The sequence below is a fragment of the Lipotes vexillifer genome, unplaced genomic scaffold (assembly GCF_000442215.2).
Source record: "Lipotes vexillifer unplaced genomic scaffold, Lipotes_vexillifer_v1.1 scaffold356, whole genome shotgun sequence".
Lineage (NCBI taxonomy): Eukaryota > Metazoa > Chordata > Mammalia > Artiodactyla > Lipotidae > Lipotes > Lipotes vexillifer.
In genome coordinates this window covers 4,108,544-4,124,967 of record NW_006797342.1, presented here as the reverse complement: position 1 = coordinate 4,124,967, position 16,424 = coordinate 4,108,544, and the positions used below count along the sequence as shown (strand labels likewise).

Below are 16,424 nucleotides of genomic sequence, written 5' to 3'. Positions count from 1 at the left end.
CCACCCCCCCCCCCCCCATACCAGGATGCTTGTGGACAGAAGGCGAGGCCTTGGTTTCCGGAGACAAATCAGATGCACAGGAGCAAAGTGCATGCGTTCACCTCACAGGGTCTCCCTGAAGATGCCACCCGCAGGGAGGACCCTCCCTCACCTCCTCGGGACGCAGGGACCTCAGCCCCGGTTCCGTCCCGTTCCTCTCCCCGGGCGGGGGTAACTACCGCTTCCATGATGACCGGCCTCGCTGACCAGGACCAAGCCCAGCAGAGGATGACTCGGGCCGTGCGCCTCGCAGAGGCCGGGATGTGCCCGGCGGCGACTTCAAAGCAGAAAGGATGCCCGGAAAGCGTTCCCTCCTCCTTGCTCTCCTTCCAGGGAGGAGGAAGGGTCGGGGCGGGCGGATCGGCCGCGGCTCAGGGGGCATCTGGATGGAACGCGACCCGGCGCCCCCGGCGGCCTGTCCAGAGCCACTTACTTGTTTCGGAGCCAGATGATCTCGGGCTTGGGGTTGCCCTCAGCCCTGCAGGTGAAGAAAACGGTGTTGCCCAGGGTGACGTCTGCGTCCTGCGGCTCCGACGTGATCCGCGGCCTTTCTGCACCAAAAAGGAAAGCAGACCTTCCTGGTCTTAAACCGTCACGTGACAAGAACCCAGAGCAAAGCCCTTCTGTTCGAGACAAAATCACTCCCACGAGAACGGTAGGGGGGCATCTCCATGGAGAAGACGGTGTTAGAGCTGAATTACACAGCATTGCCAGCATCTGAGGTCCACCCGCTGAGAACCCTGGCGACTGGGTGGCGCTGAGCCTCTGACAGACAGAGCACCGGGTGACGACCTCAGTGGGCGCTCCCCCCGAGAGAGCCGGACACTCGTGAGTAAACAGTTTTAGCGAATGAAAGGACAGACAGCGGCGCTTTTCAGCTGAAGCCGCCACGAAGGCAGAGGCTGTGCAGGTGCGGCCAAGGGCTCCCAACCGCGGGACCATCTCAGTGTGGGGTTCCCACTGCAGTCCCCCACGGCCACCCAGTCACTGAGCACAGAGAGGCATCCCTCCTGCACTCCAGCTGCTGGGTGACTGTCCTCTCTGTGTCCTCACAGCAAGCTGGACTGGTCACCTACTAACTAGGAAACTCGGAGAACTGACCCCTCTCAGCCCAGATGTATTCATGACATGCCACGTGGAAAAAGAAAAAGCATGCTCACGTGCAAATGCGTGTGCTCCTATGTGTGTGTACATGCGTGCATGTGCCTGTGTGTGCCTGTGTGTACCTGTGCATGTGCCTGCAAGTGTGTGCACAGTGCCTTCACAACATCTGGCATCTTAAACAGGCACAAAAGGCCATCTGCGTGTCTACTACTAGACAGCGTCAACAGGAAACCCCTCGGACTCACCGCCGTCCACGTTAACCCCCCGAGGCCGCGCTACCCCCGTTTCCACTCCCAGCCGCCCTGCTCCCCACGCCAGTGTGGACACTGCAGCTTCCTCTGCTGTAGCCGGAGGACCCCCAGCCCCACCGCTCATCCCTGGCGCCACATTCGCCTACTCGCCATCCTCTCTGACGTGCTGAATTTGGGGACTTGGAGAAAGCTCTGCTTCCCCATTCTGTCTCCAGGAAAGAGGCAATGGTGCTGAAGGAGCTGGAGGAAGGACCACCCTCCTGAGCGCCCCCCAGTGACCGGCAGCAACTGAGGACCTGCCAGGACACTAAGGGCAGAGGCGTCGTCCCCAGGCGTCCCGCGAGGCCCCAGGAGTTCAGAAAGTTCAAGGCACCGCCACCTCGGTCACCCCAGCCTGGCCCCTGTTGACCAGGTCGGAGCTGGGCTGGGGTGGGACTGAGGGAGGAGGGTCCACTCCTCCCCCAGAAGAGAGGTGGGCAGAACCCAGGCCGACTCAGGAGGGCAGCCCCAAGGTGGGCACAGGGAAGTGAACCTGTCGTGACCCCCAAGCAGGTCCAGAGGGCAGAGGTCAGAGGGAGCAACCTCCCCTCCTCCACCCATCCTTTGCCCAGGAAGCCGATCCTAAGGAGACAGTCTTGAGAACAGGGTGCACACAGCACAGCACTGCTGCCCATCCTGCGGGACCCCTGCCAGCGGAGCAGCCCTTACAAAGACGAGGGCACGACACGCAGAGGCCACAGGGTGGCCCCGGGACTGAAGTCAGTCACCTGCACACACTAGAGGCAAGGAGCCTGACTGTATGGGGATCGCTCGTAAAGCGTTACAAACGGTGACAAGTGAAGTTACTTAACTGCGGCGGGGGTGGGGGTGGGTTGCTATGAAATGGAGTGACCTTCAAAGTAATTAATTTTGTTTTCAATATCTGAAAATAATAATGATGCTCTGGAGAACCTACTTTTAGCACCACCCCCGCAAAAGTGCTAAACTTAAAAGAAAAGCTGGATTCCTTGGGCGTTTATTAATTAGGAAGATTTGTCCTGCGAGATTTGATTTCGCTCCTTTTCTTGTGTTTCTTCGTGAGGCACTGCGTACGCGCAAGCGGTGCACAGGTGCAACAAGCCGGACAAACTCGGCCTACGGCCACTCTGCGTGGCCGCCACTCAGATCCAGACCCAGGAGGCTGCCAGCTCCCAGCCAGCAGCCTTGCGCCCTCCCCCAGAAACCGCCCCCACCCCCGACACCCAGCCCACCATGGGGTCCTGCCGGCTAGGCAGCTGCAGCCTCTAAAGGCAGAGGCCTGGAGGGAGCAACAGAGGTAGTGGTGCATTTCAGGTTGCTAATTTTTTTTGCAGGGAAACCTGAAAATTAAACCCAAGTTTATTACCAGATAGTTAGTTTCTTACAGGTACTACAGAGACGGGCTTTGTAAAGCAGGGTCCGGTCAGGCCCCACCCAGACGTGATCTGTGGGATCAGCCAGTGACAGCTGGAGACAGGGCTGCACACGCCGTGCCCTCCGGACACCAATGCGGGCTTGGGCACCAGGACTCACTCACCACAGTCCAGCTCCTCCGGGGTGATGGCGGCCACCGACCGCCCCTGGATGCGCCTGGGATATTCACAGGTGGCCGCTGCCTGTGCGTTCCCCGACCGGGCGTAGCTCTTCAGCAAGTCCGCCAGCCACAGGATCTCACAGTCACAGTGAAGCGCGTTGGAGTCCAGACGCCTACGAGAAGGAAGCCGCAGCCGGTGAGACGTGGGATGGGCAAGGGCTGACCCAGGCCAGGCAGACCCGAATTGACCAGCAGTGATGGGGCCCGCAGACAACAGAATCTGACCCGGTCCTGCCCGACCAGGGGACCCAGCAGAGATCCACACTCGGCAGAAAGAAGAGCCCGAGAGTGGGGGAAACCCGAATAACGCAAATAAAGGGCTGTGAAGGGAGCAAATCAAATACTGTATATTTTAGGTTCAAGACCGAGGGACAGATATGTGCTGGACGAGTCCGGGAAGTTTCATGAAAAGCACAAGACAGGAGCCTTTGTAAAATCAGTAACTGCAGAAATCCCCGCCACCCGGAACGATTCCCGAACTCGCATCACCACTGGCACCGCGTCATCATGTACTACCCCGCTTAACCCTTAAATACGCCCTAAAGGACAGTCAGCCCACAGGGCACAAATCTCAGCTGCTGAATTATGCTGCAAGTCCCGGGAGAAAGTGCCCCATGAGGCTGGACACATCCGTCCCAACAAGCGGAACAGGCAGGGTGTCATCTCCTCCCGCCGAAACGATGGCCATTTATGCAGCAAAGCCCCCCCCCGACCCCCAGCCCACCATGGGGTCCTGCCGGCTAGGCAGCTGCAGCCTCTAAAGGCAGAGGCCTGGAGGGAGCAACAGAGGTAGTGGTGCATTTCAGGTTGCTAATTTTTTTTGCAGGGAAACCTGAAAATTAAACCCAAGTTTATTACCAGATAGTTAGTTTCTTACAGGTACTACAGAGACGGGCTTTGTAAAGCAGGGTCCGGTCAGGCCCCACCCAGACGTGATCTGTGGGATCAGCCAGTGACAGCTGGAGACAGGGCTGCACACGCCGTGCCCTCCGGACACCAATGCGGGCTTGGGCACCAGGACTCACTCACCACAGTCCAGCTCCTCCGGGGTGATGGCGGCCACCGACCGCCCCTGGATGCGCCTGGGATATTCACAGGTGGCCGCTGCCTGTGCGTTCCCCGACCGGGCGTAGCTCTTCAGCAAGTCCGCCAGCCACAGGATCTCACAGTCACAGTGAAGCGCGTTGGAGTCCAGACGCCTACGAGAAGGAAGCCGCAGCCGGTGAGACGTGGGATGGGCAAGGGCTGACCCAGGCCAGGCAGACCCGAATTGACCAGCAGTGATGGGGCCCGCAGACAACAGAATCTGACCCGGTCCTGCCCGACCAGGGGACCCAGCAGAGATCCACACTCGGCAGAAAGAAGAGCCCGAGAGTGGGGGAAACCCGAATAACGCAAATAAAGGGCTGTGAAGGGAGCAAATCAAATACTGTATATTTTAGGTTCAAGACCGAGGGACAGATATGTGCTGGACGAGTCCGGGAAGTTTCATGAAAAGCACAAGACAGGAGCCTTTGTAAAATCAGTAACTGCAGAAATCCCCGCCACCCGGAACGATTCCCGAACTCGCATCACCACTGGCACCGCGTCATCATGTACTACCCCGCTTAACCCTTAAATACGCCCTAAAGGACAGTCAGCCCACAGGGCACAAATCTCAGCTGCTGAATTATGCTGCAAGTCCCGGGAGAAAGTGCCCCATGAGGCTGGACACATCCGTCCCAACAAGCGGAACAGGCAGGGTGTCATCTCCTCCCGCCGAAACGATGGCCATTTATGCAGCAAAGCACAAGGTAAGGAGTGTAACAGGAGGACGTGAACCAAGAGCGAGGAGGCGGCAGCAGGGCTGGCCCCGTTCAGAGGGAGCTCCCCGGGATCAGAGCCGAGGGGCTGCCCTCGGGCGTCCACTGAGCTCACACCTGCAGGCCAGAGCTCCCCAGGGAGGCGGGCCCGTGATGGCACACCTCCCACTTGCATTTCTCCGGGACGCTGGCTCGGAGGGGGCAGCAGGCAGAACTGGCCCTCTGTCTGGATGGCCAGCTCTGATGAGCACGTCCCGCAGAATCCACAGGGCTCAACGCAGACAAGACAGAACCTCCCCGCCGCCGCCTCCTCAGGTCAGCAGGCCGTGGGGGACCCAGAACCTTCCCGGCGCCCGCTGACCCCAGAGCCCCTCTGAATAAACGGCAGCACCTCTGTGCTCAGGACGGGCCCCAGGGACAGTGGATGAGCAGGTGTGTGACCCCGGCCAGCGGCCCCTGGGCCAAGCGGCCAGAGCAGGAAGCCCCCGACTGCATGCTCCCCTCTGCCGTCTGGCGGGGAGGGGGAGGTTCGCTGGGGCCGAGAAACCTAGGGTTTCACAGGCCGAGCAGATGCAGAGGGCAGAGCTAGACCATCCAAAGGCCAAAAAGGAGGCAGAGACGGAGAAGAACCTTGCCAGCCTGCTGTAGACTCAGGTAACCCCGACGTGCCCTGAGCTCGTCTTGGCAACTTCTGGCAATTTCTTTCCGACCCTCTCTTATCTACCAAACAGGCAGTGTTTCTCTCATCTGCCACCCTAGAACATAGTTTTGAGTTTGGCTGAGGATTTCTTTATCCTATAAAGAAAAAAATCATGAGTAGTGAGGAAACTCTGTGTCTTACTTAACTCAAGAGAGAAACAAAGGCCACTCTGGGCCCAGGCCTGGTAATTTGACTTTTCTAATCTCTTTCTTAAATCCGGTTCATTGTACACTCTCAGTAATACCTAACGGAAAAACAACGGCCTTCCAGACCTTGGAGAAAAACACACAAAAGATGTCAGATAGCTTTCTCCATCAGCTATTATAAGAAATTACTCAGTGTAAAGATAAATTATTTTTAGAGACCTAAAAAGGGACAGAATTCAGTTATGTGCACGCCTAAATAAAAGGAATGCAATACAGTTGAGATTACTTCTAGGCCAATTTTATTTCCACCAGTACAATATGTAACATGGAATTAAAGATTAATTTTAAAATTGATTTTTAAAAACGTCTTCCTTGCCTATTAAAGGGTTAATCTGCTGCCACATTCCCCCAAGCCAGCTAGGTCTTGGTTCTGCGTTCTGATGGCTTAATTCACCCTCCCTTCCTAATTCATATCCAGACTGTGATGAACTCTTCTTTGAAATACCCAGTAAAAAGGGTCAGGTAAATGCGTATGACATGGAGAAATTGTTAGTCTTTGCTGAAAAGACAGCATAAAGGGTTATTATACTTACAATCTTTTCATAGATTCCAAGTGATTAAATGTTCCCGGAACCAAATGTGTAATTCGGTTGTTATGTAAAAACCTGTTGAAAGAGGTGATAAACCACAGCAATTCTTTAAAATACTTTCCTAGACACGTAGAAAAGTGTATAAGCAGTCAAATAAATCAGCTTTCAAAGAACATCCCAGTGACTGCCTTTGTTTAATGTAAATGAATTTGAGAACAATGTTATTTAGTACAGAAAGTAGCTACATTTTTTTCTATTTTAGCACTATTCCCACTTCTGAACTGTTAGAGGAGAGAACAGATTTCCTACTGAGATGTTTTCCGGGTGTTTGAACAGACATAGATGTTCTTTCTGTTACAGGAAATGGACAGAGCCACAAGCTCCAGGACCTGCAGGTATAAAGAGGGGCAACCAACACTACTTACAGCCTCTCCAGCTTCGGCAAATGCTGAAATGACTCTGGGTCCAAAGTTTCTATCTGATTAAAGTGCAGGTATCTAGAGGAGTTTTTGAAAATGGGAAAAAGAAACAAATTTTAAACAATTTTATACTTGTTATAGATCTATAGGGTTCTGCTGAAAACATTTGTTCTCTAAGTCATTTCAAATACACGCGTCAATAGATAACTCTCTAGATCTCCTACGTCGTATGGAAAACAAACGAAGTCATCAAATAGGAAGATTAAAGACAACGGAAAGCTGGGTGCAGACTTTAACTGATTGACTGGACAATACGACTAAGGGTCGAGCACACCGACCGGGCTTCCTCCCCACCCAGCGGGGAAAGCCAGGGACGCTCAGCTCTCCAAATACACGGACCTTCCTAGAAAAAAATCAACATGATCTTCATTACACCACACACGCAGTACGTGAATGCCTGCATTCCAATCTTTTAATTTACAAACGGATTTAGGATTTAGGAGACTTACACTTCAAGGTGACATTGGGTATATTGTTTTTCAGCTACAGAAACAGCAACTACAGAAATAACAGAAGAAACCTGACCCTGAGTTAAGCGAAATAATGTATTTCCTCAAATGTCCTTTAGTTACATAGACCATCCAGAGCTTACACTTCTTTCTGAGTCCTTACTTGCCGTAAGTTACACATTTTTTCGTAAAACTAATTTCTTCTCATTGTCTTGCATACCGCCTTTCTCACTTTGAAAATTGGTGGTCTTTTGCCTTAGAAATACAAGGAAGCCCCCTCTAACCGGTGCTCGTGCAGGAGCCCCTCCTGCCACACAGGGACCTGGCCCGACACGCCAGGCTGCATCTTCACGAGACGCTGGGGCCAGCGGGGTCACAGCACAAACCCACGCAAAGGAGAGCTCTCTCCACACTCCCTCCACCAGGTGCAGCCTTTCACTGACTTTCTGAAATGACGGAACCTCAGAGTCCCTCGTCCTGTCCTGTTGGTGTCCGGCCTGCCCTGGGCCAGCTCGCCGGGAGAACCACCGTGGTGACCACGCGGCCACAGAGCTGCCCACCTCCTCTGCGGGCAGGCAGCCTGGTGGGGGCCGGGTCTGTGCCCACCGCCCTCCCTGCGAGAGTGGGGGCCTGAGGGCAGGACGGCGGGGGCAGGAAACGCCCCGTCCTGACTATGCAGGACGTGCACTTCCAGCGGCCACCGAGGAGCAGCCTGGGGCCGCCTCATTAAGCACAGACACGGGGAGCAGACACGCTCAGCCGCGCTGCTCCAGAGACCGCGGGCCGGCCGGCCGGCCGGGTCCTGGGCGAAGCCAAGGGAGGGAGAGAAGGGAAGACACGCCGGTCCCAACCTGATGCTGTTTAAAAATCCACATGCCGACAGCCAGGGGGAGGCTGACCGGACGCCGGTGCTGCCTTGAGGGGCTCAGGGTTCACAGGCCCCCTGGGCTGTGGCCACCTCTCCCGATGGTGGAGGAAAACGGGCTGAAGGCAGGAAGAGAGCCCCCAGCGCCGTCCACAGTCCCCACCCCCTGCCTGCAGCTGGCCTCTCAGGGAGCCCAGGTGAGCCTGCTGGACGGGGCGGGTCTAACGTGCGGCCTAAGGTGCCTGTCAGCGCCTCCGGGTTAGAGACCAGAGCTAAGGACACACTTTGGGCAGCCGGCCGGCCGGAGCTGCAGCCCGTCACCAAGTGCCCTGCTCTGCATCTGCGCCTGCTCCAGGAGTCTTCCCGCAGCCCTGGGGCAGGGGGTGTCCACACACGGCCGGTTGCTGAGGCTCTGTCCCAATCGATTTCGCTCAAATAAACTCTAAACATTTGTATAAACCTCCGCTTATCTTTTAAGGCCTGTGAGAGCCGAGATGCTGGGCAGACACGGGGCTCGGGACCAGCCTCCCCTCAGCTGGAGCACGTGTGCCAGCTCTGGGCATGGGGGGCCCTGCGAGAATGGGGACCCGAAGCGCTCTGCACGCGGCGGGGGCAGATCTGAGCGCGTTCCTAGGGGAACGCTCCCCTCCCCCTCACAGTGCCTCCCCGAGGGGCGGGGACAGGTCCCAATCTCCCTTCGTCCCTAAGTCTCAGCAGCAGAGACCCCTCACCTCCAGCGCCTGATCCTGGGTTTGGAGGCAGCCTGACTCAGGATGCTGTCCCGAATCCCTAGGACCTTGGTCACCAACTCCCACTGGGCGCTCCGTGGATGCCATTCCCCTTCCCTCCTCATTTCTCCCAGACTTTGCCTCTGTTTTCCTCAAAAATAACCCCGCTCACCCCCTCCCAAGGCTCGATGGGCCTCACTTAGTTCCATACCTGACAGCACGTGTAAATCCCAGCCCCAGATCCATTAAAAGTGCGTCAGATGCAGGAACGTGTTCCGGGGACCCTCCCTCCACCTGGGGCTTCTCCAGATATTCCCACGTGTTTCTGTGATGATCTGATCCCTATGTCATTCTCCCTGAAGCCGAGGGTGCACAGCCCCTCATCTACAACTTCTTTCTAAATCCAGCCCACGACGAGCACAGCAGGCTCGGGAAAGTGGCTCTCAGCTGGATAAATAAATGGGCATCTAAAAACCAGGGACCTGCGTGTGCTTCGGAAGCTCCTGGTTCAGGTGAGGCCTCCCCAGCTCTGCCTCAAGGTCTCTGGAGATGTTTCCATGTCCGGCCAACTGACAGAACACGAACCACATCCTCAGCTGCAGCATCCACGTGAATAAAACTGCCTGACACGTGATGACTCCAGCCCATTGATGGACAGGTGACCGGCCAAGCAAACAAGTCAGAAAATGCCTTTGACCGGGAATTCTACTTAAAATGGGCATGCTGACTTCACAGCAAAGTGGGACTTCATATGCAGCCCAAGAAACAACATCCAGCGTACCCTAACTGGAAACACATGGAAAAGTTTATTTTCTCCAAAATAATGACATCAGGAAGGACGCAAGCAAACCGGACGTGCAGATTCACAAACAGGAAACACTGTACGAGGAAAACAACTTCCTGGTCCCCAAAAGGCCTCTACTTGCTCGGATCTGTTTACAGGTCTATCTCGTTAAACCGGAAGCACCACGGGGACAGGGGTCAACCGGTGTTACTGGTCCTTTGCCCCAGGAAGGCAGGGCACAGGGTGTGGGGTGGCTGCCCAGATGGGCGGGGTCAGAAGGAGGGAGGGGCCACGGCTTTGTCATCTGCATGCACACAGCCCTACGCCCCCGGGGCACAGACATGCATCGTGCAAACAGATGGTCTAGTTTTCCCCCCGCAAGAGGCAAAGGGCAGGTGAGATCTAATACACCGCAGAGCAGAGGAGAGACACTTACAGTTGCTCTAGAGAGGCAAGTCCCTTAAACGCTTGCCTGTCAATTGACTGGATCTCATTCTTGTACAGATAGCTGAAACAAGAAACACGGGAGGATTAGCACACGCACGCCAGACCGTAACTCAGAGTGGAAAGAAGAATTCAGTTGGCACGTGGAGACAGTTTTCAAATTCATGATCGTATTAGGATACAAACAGAACGTTTTACACAGTAAGTACATTTCCTCCAAGGAGGCTCCCCTTCCCCTTTCTAAGGAAAACCTCCAACCGGAGATGATCAGACCACCGCCACGTCTTCAGGAAACTCACAGATTCTTGGAGGACAGTTTATGAGCAGCTGACAAAGCATTTGCTTCAAAGCCTGAAGAAAATAAAATCATTTCCCGGAAAACAGGTAAAATGCATTGAATATAGGCTTCTGTAACTGATACTGATACAGTTTCAAAATGCCCAGAAATAACCTGGGGAATAGAAATTACAAAGACTAAATTACAAAGACTACATAATCTGTTTTCCACTCAGAATCCCATTCTCCTACGACAGAAGCAACCAAGGCTGATGAGAAGGGGCACCCGATGGGCCCGCTGCCTGTTCCTGTAAGGCCTGCACGCTAAGAATGGTTCTTAACGTTTCTAAATGGTTAAATATTTCGAAACACATGAAAATCAGGCGAAATTCACATTTCAGTGTCCGAAAATACAGTTTTGTTGGCACATGGCCATGCCGACTCATTTACTGTGGTCTACGGCTGATTTTGTGCCCCATGGAAACACAGACGTATGGTCCTCAAAGCCTCAAGCGTGTACTGCCCTGTCCTTTCCAGAAGAGGCTGGCCAACTCCTGAAGGAACCCATCAAGGGTGAAGACTTTCACACCAAAGTATCCAATTCCACCAGAAACACAAAACCATGTGTGTTGGGTCCACCCATCTGTCCTGGACTTCAGAACACACGTCTACCGCGGCCGTCTGTATCAGACGTGGAGACACCTGCCCCGGGCATTTCTCCATCGCTGATGTGGGCAGAGGGACGGATCAAAATCCACACCTTTCCTACGGTGTAACTCACGCATATCCTTCTCTGCACACTGGATGATGCTCAGTGGCTGGGCTCTCACCTACCTGCCCACTTAATAAACGACGCCGCTTTGTCTCAATGCTTGTAACGTCGCCTATTTCATTTCCAGGACATGCGTTTTACTTAATGATACTTGGTGCACGGCCCAGTCTAACAGGACCTGCTGTGCTGCCTTTAATCACTGCAGTCCTTCCAAGCGCCTTCCCCTCTCTCTCTGCGCAAATCTGCTGAGGCGACTTCAGCAAGAACTACAAGCCTTAACACAAACCAGCCAGAATCCCCCCTGAAACTGAGGCCCAGTGCCTGAAAGAGGCCTGGTACGGACATTACTCCTCCAGGCTGTGGGGTCTGAAGCCTTGAACTGCCACCTACTGGCTGTGTGTCTTGAATAAGAATTAACGTTCTCTGCCTCAGTTTCTCCGTATGTAAGATGGAGTGAATAGCAGTACCTCACAGGATCACTGAAATTCAACAAACATAGAGAGAGCTTTGGAATAGGGCCTCACACGTGCAACTCCTGTCCAGGTGTGAGTTATTTCTCCCACGGCTAACCCTATAGGAGGTAAGTCTGAACAAAGGTTTCTGTGCCTGTTTCTTAAACACAAACAAGCAAAACAAAATATGAACATGGACATCGCCTTGCACGCACTTCAAGATGAGAGTAAAGGAATCCTGTCGAAGAATACATACAATTGAACCAAACGAGTACGTATGAATGCGTGCTGGTGAGGACACTGGAGCGTCATCTGTTTTCCTAAGAATAACTCGGTATTGATCACGATCTAACAATAAATCATAAATAATTTTCTACTGCATCACAGAGTTGACCCTTTGAATATGAGCTCTAACTACCTCAAGGGTTAATTTTCATCATCCGGAAAAAAGCTTAATGAAGGCGAAGGTGCGTCCCTTACCAGAAGTCACTGGAGCTCCAACACGTAAGGACACTCAACCTCCGAAAATACACTTCGGCACTGATCAGATAAATACCAAGGCCGCAATAATCAAGAAATTGTGGTGGGAGGGTGGGAGGGAGGGAGACAAAGAGGGAAGAGCACGGGGAACATATATATATGTATAACTGACTCACTCTGTTATAAAGCAGAAACTAACACACCATTGTAAAGCAATTATACCCCAATAAAGATGTTAAAAAAAAAAAAAAAAAAAAAAAAGAAAAGAAAAGAACTGAAAGAGAAAAAAAGACTTTTTCCGACAAATAAAAAAAAAAAAAAAAAAAAAAACTGAAAGAAAAAAAAAACTTTTCCCAGAAAAAAAAAAAAAAAAAAAAAAAAAAAGAAATTGTGGAAGCCTTCGTAAACACTTAAGATGCACACCGCACAGTCTCCTAAGTCAGTGCGTGTCAGGATGGACCCTCCCGATGCGGTCTGGGAAGTCGGAGGAGAAGGCTGGGTCACGGGACACCTTCCAGCCACGGCTGCATCCCTGTCCCGGTGTCTGTTCTCACAGCGGTCCACCTCCCCCCCGCCACCCGCCCCCACTCCCGTTACTGCCGACCACTGCTCAGCCCATCCCGGTGACCCTGGAACCTACCGCGTGGGCGTCTCGGATGAGTTCAGGTGGGAGGGGGAAAGGTTGGCACGTGGATGCCTTGACAGGAAGCCCGTCAACAGATGAGGTTTAAAAGTATTACTTTTAAAAACTGTCTTAAGTGAAAAATCAAGTATCCCTAACTACTAGGGTAAATGATAAGTTGCTCTTAAGTTATTCAAACCAAAAATATAAAAAATAAAGTAAAAAAAAAATTTTCATAGAAACAGACTAAACATGCACACACGCACTGCAAATGCTGGCTATCAGTTAACGGACTCTGCTTCTAAGGAATCTAGGCTTTCTTCTGGAGCTTACACAGCACTTAAAATCAAAAACCAAAACAAAACGTAAGTAAATAAATGAAAACTCAAGAATAAATAGAAGACCTTTCCCTCATTTTAAAAATGAGCAACAAAGCTTAGTGTGAACATTGCTAATGAAAAATTAATACACTTCATCAAAAGTGATGGAGAAAACTGTGTAGACACGACACTTTCAGATTCTTTGTGGAGGAAGGTATATTTAATAAAGAGTTAATGTTATCTCTTGCTCATAACCACTGTCTCACCTAAACTCAACAGGACTTGGAGACATCCAGGTTCACTTAAGCCACACATTTCCCCCCAAATCGCTGATACCAATCCCTCATTAAAATGGCTCTAGCTGAACAGTCCTAAAATTAAGAGTAATTTCCTCAAAGCACATGATACCTACTTCTAATCTGTTAGAACCAGCAGTGTATTCAGTGTTTTGTTAAAGTTTCCAACTTCAAAATAAGTGCCTGTGAAGGTATTGAACCAGGCAAGGTCACTTTCTAACTGCAAAAGTGACTTCAACAAGCAGATGTTTTAAATGCTAATACACTCATTAATTCAAATCAATTTTTAAAGGTAGAATAAAATTTACATAAAAATAAGAGGTGAAATCACTTGGCGGAAGATAGGGAAAATTAGCAGGAATTAGTGACATTCCAGAGGGATCTGTCATTCCCATCTCACATCTCGCCCACCCCTGAAAGCTCAGATCCCACAAAATATGTCAGCTGTTCACACTGGCGGCTGAACATAACTTATCACCTTCCATCTCAAGAAGCGTCATTATTACCCGAGAATGATTTTCAGAGGCTATAGTTTTTAATTTTATTCAACCTATTTTACTTAAGGCTTAGCAGATAAACACTAGAAATCACGTAAGGTAGCACTTTATACTGATACAGCTCATTTTAAAAGTCCCAACCAAAATTTCACTCACCTTTCGAAAATAAAACCTCTTTTTCACATGAATGTATTTACAATAATTCATGAACAGTACAATATTTAGCTCAGTGAGTAAACAGTCCGAATACAGGTAACAGACTCCGGTGTAAAGAACTGGTCATGACTTACAGGTATTTTAGATTCTCCAAGTCTTCAAATGACCCACCAGGTATACTCTTGATCTGATTATTGTTGAGAAGCCTGTGAAAGAAAGTCTCAGTAAGAATTTTAAAAACAACACGCTTCTGAATTGTGTTATGATTAAGCCACAGCCCTAACACCGACATTCACTAAAGGCAAATTAACACAAGCAAGGGCACTGCTGGTGCTGGATGCTCCCAGCTGCAGGTTTCCTCAGGGAGCTGGTCCATATCAGCGCACACTGCTGCAGCTCTGCATACAGCGGAGAAGCAATCCCCTCTCTCCTGCACAAATACGTCTCTCTTTATCCTTCCGTCTCTTCCATTTCCCCGCCAGCCAACTGGGAGGCCCTCGCGGAGGTGCAGGGTGTCCTGGAGGTGGGTGTCTCACCATGGAGCTTTCCTTTTCACGGGGAGGGAGCTGGGGGCCGAGTCACCCGTGTCCCCCCCACAAGGCTTACAGGGCAGTGGTGAACATTCCTGACCCCCGGGCCCTGCACAGAACAGTCACCTCCTGGGGCAGAAGGGCCAGAACCCGTCTCCGCCTACGGCATTCAGCACAGCCCATGGCAGCCTGGAGTTGGGGTCTAAACCCTAGGACACAGCTGGACAGCACCCCAACCCCACCAGGGCCCGTACTAGCTCAGAGGAGGGCCGTCCCCTCGACCCTGCAGTGGGAGACGTGACCAGCACAGGCCTGGATCACACCCAGAGGATGGACAGGTTCACAGAGGTCAGATGAGACACACGGGGACAAAGGCCACGACGGCCGCCAAGCCTGGGACCCAGTCCTGGCATCTTAACGAGCAAATCCCTCTGTCAGGCTCCACGGCAAAACCTCTTAGCCATGCCCACCCATAGTGGGCAATGGGGTAGACGTCCCTCAGCCTTCGGGATCTACCCCCAGGGGAAAGGTGTGATGATTTCTCAGACCCCAGCCTCGGGATGTACCCACAGGGAAAGGTGTGACGATTTCTCAGACCCCAGCCTTGGGATGTACCCACAGGGAAAGGAGTGATAATTTTTTTTTTTGCGGTACGCGGGCCTCCTCTCACTGTTGTGGCCTCTCCCGTTGCGGAGCACAGGCTCAGGACGCGCAGGCCCAGCGGCCATGGCTCACGGGCCCAGCCGCTCCACGGCATGTGGGATCCTCCCGGACCGGGGCACGAACCCATGTCCCCTGCATCGGCAGGTGGACTCCCAACCACTGCGCCACCAGGGAAGGCCCTGGTGTGATAATTTTGATATCTCTTTTCTACTGGCTCCCAGTACAATGTTTGGACTTACAATGTGTTCAAGTTTCTCAGCCCCCTGAAGGCCCCCGGCTGGATCTCTCTGATTCTGTTAAAGCGAAGATCCCTGTGAAGAGACAAGAAACGCATTTACGGAGAGAAATCTGCGATTGTCACTAGTTGTGTGTCATCTTTAAAAATTCAGTTTCCAAGCAGCAATAAGGCATTTAAGAAATTAAACCTCCCTGTTCATTCCTTGGATGAATCAACCCTGGGCCAAGGCTAACAAAGACATGAATATTTGTCTGAATGACAGGTGGACGCTCTCACCTCACAGAGTTTGTTTAAACAATAATTATGGGGAGATAACAGGTTCCTTGGTCACCCATCCATCCGTCTCCACCAGCCCACGGGAACGCTCAAGTCTCAGTGTAAAGACAACAAACACAGGACGGATTTGCAGGGCCTCACGAAGGGAGTCACCCCTGGAGCAGGCGTGGAAACACTGCGGTTCCCTCTGGTAACCTCTGAGCTGGAACTCACTCCCCCAGTAAGGGCATTTAGCCCGAACCCTCAGAGCCACAAAACTCATTCAGTGTGTGAGCTGGAAAAACAAGGCTCTTTCGTGTATGCATCTTAACATGGTAGATAAAATTAAATGCACAAGTACAAGAGTGGACGGAGGGAGGGCCTGAGCAGCCCAGGAGAGACCAGAGCCTGAGGCAGAAGCCGGCCCAGCCGCAGGAGACGCGCAGACACGGGGCAGGCCTGCGGGGCTCAGGCCAGGGCCAGGAGTGCAGGGACAGAAGGTCTGCTGAGATGCCTGCTCCCACCCTCCCCCAGCTTGACTTAAAATCTATCAGTTGACCAAGTGTGAAAGTCACTGACAACTAAACACAAAGACCCCTTTCTTGACCAAAGAGTCTTAGAAAAATTAAAATTCCTTCCTCACAGGCTGAACCCCTTCCATCACAGCCCAAACAGGGATCATGACGGGCTAAACTGTGTCCCCACCAATTCACACGTTGAAGCCGGACTCCCAGGGCCTCAGAACGTGATCTTATTTGGGAATAGAGTCCTGCCAGAGGTGACCAAGTTCCAGTGAGGTCACAGGGGGTGGCCCTGGTCCAAGACAGCCGGTGTCCTTGTAAAAAGGGGAGATCTGGAGACGGGCACACGGGGG

The 16,424-nt window shown here is 52.3% G+C and overlaps 1 protein-coding gene across 1 annotated transcript in view; it reads right to left on the bottom strand.

Annotated features, from left to right (window-relative positions):
* PXDN (peroxidasin) overlaps positions 1-15,361 on the bottom strand; it is a 41,779-nt gene extending 26,418 nt beyond the window's left edge. Inside the window, exons 1-7 of the mRNA XM_007469250.1 lie at positions 15,297-15,361; positions 13,999-14,070; positions 9,986-10,057; positions 6,670-6,741; positions 6,248-6,319; positions 4,036-4,205; positions 473-590 (exon numbers count right to left, since the gene is read on the bottom strand). Of these exons, the coding sequence (XP_007469312.1) occupies positions 473-590; positions 4,036-4,205; positions 6,248-6,258 (299 nt within the window). The 5' untranslated portion in view covers positions 6,259-6,319; positions 6,670-6,741; positions 9,986-10,057; positions 13,999-14,070; positions 15,297-15,361. The remainder of the gene's footprint in view (positions 1-472; positions 591-4,035; positions 4,206-6,247; positions 6,320-6,669; positions 6,742-9,985; positions 10,058-13,998; positions 14,071-15,296) is intronic.
* Positions 15,362-16,424: the final 1,063 nt, after the last annotated feature.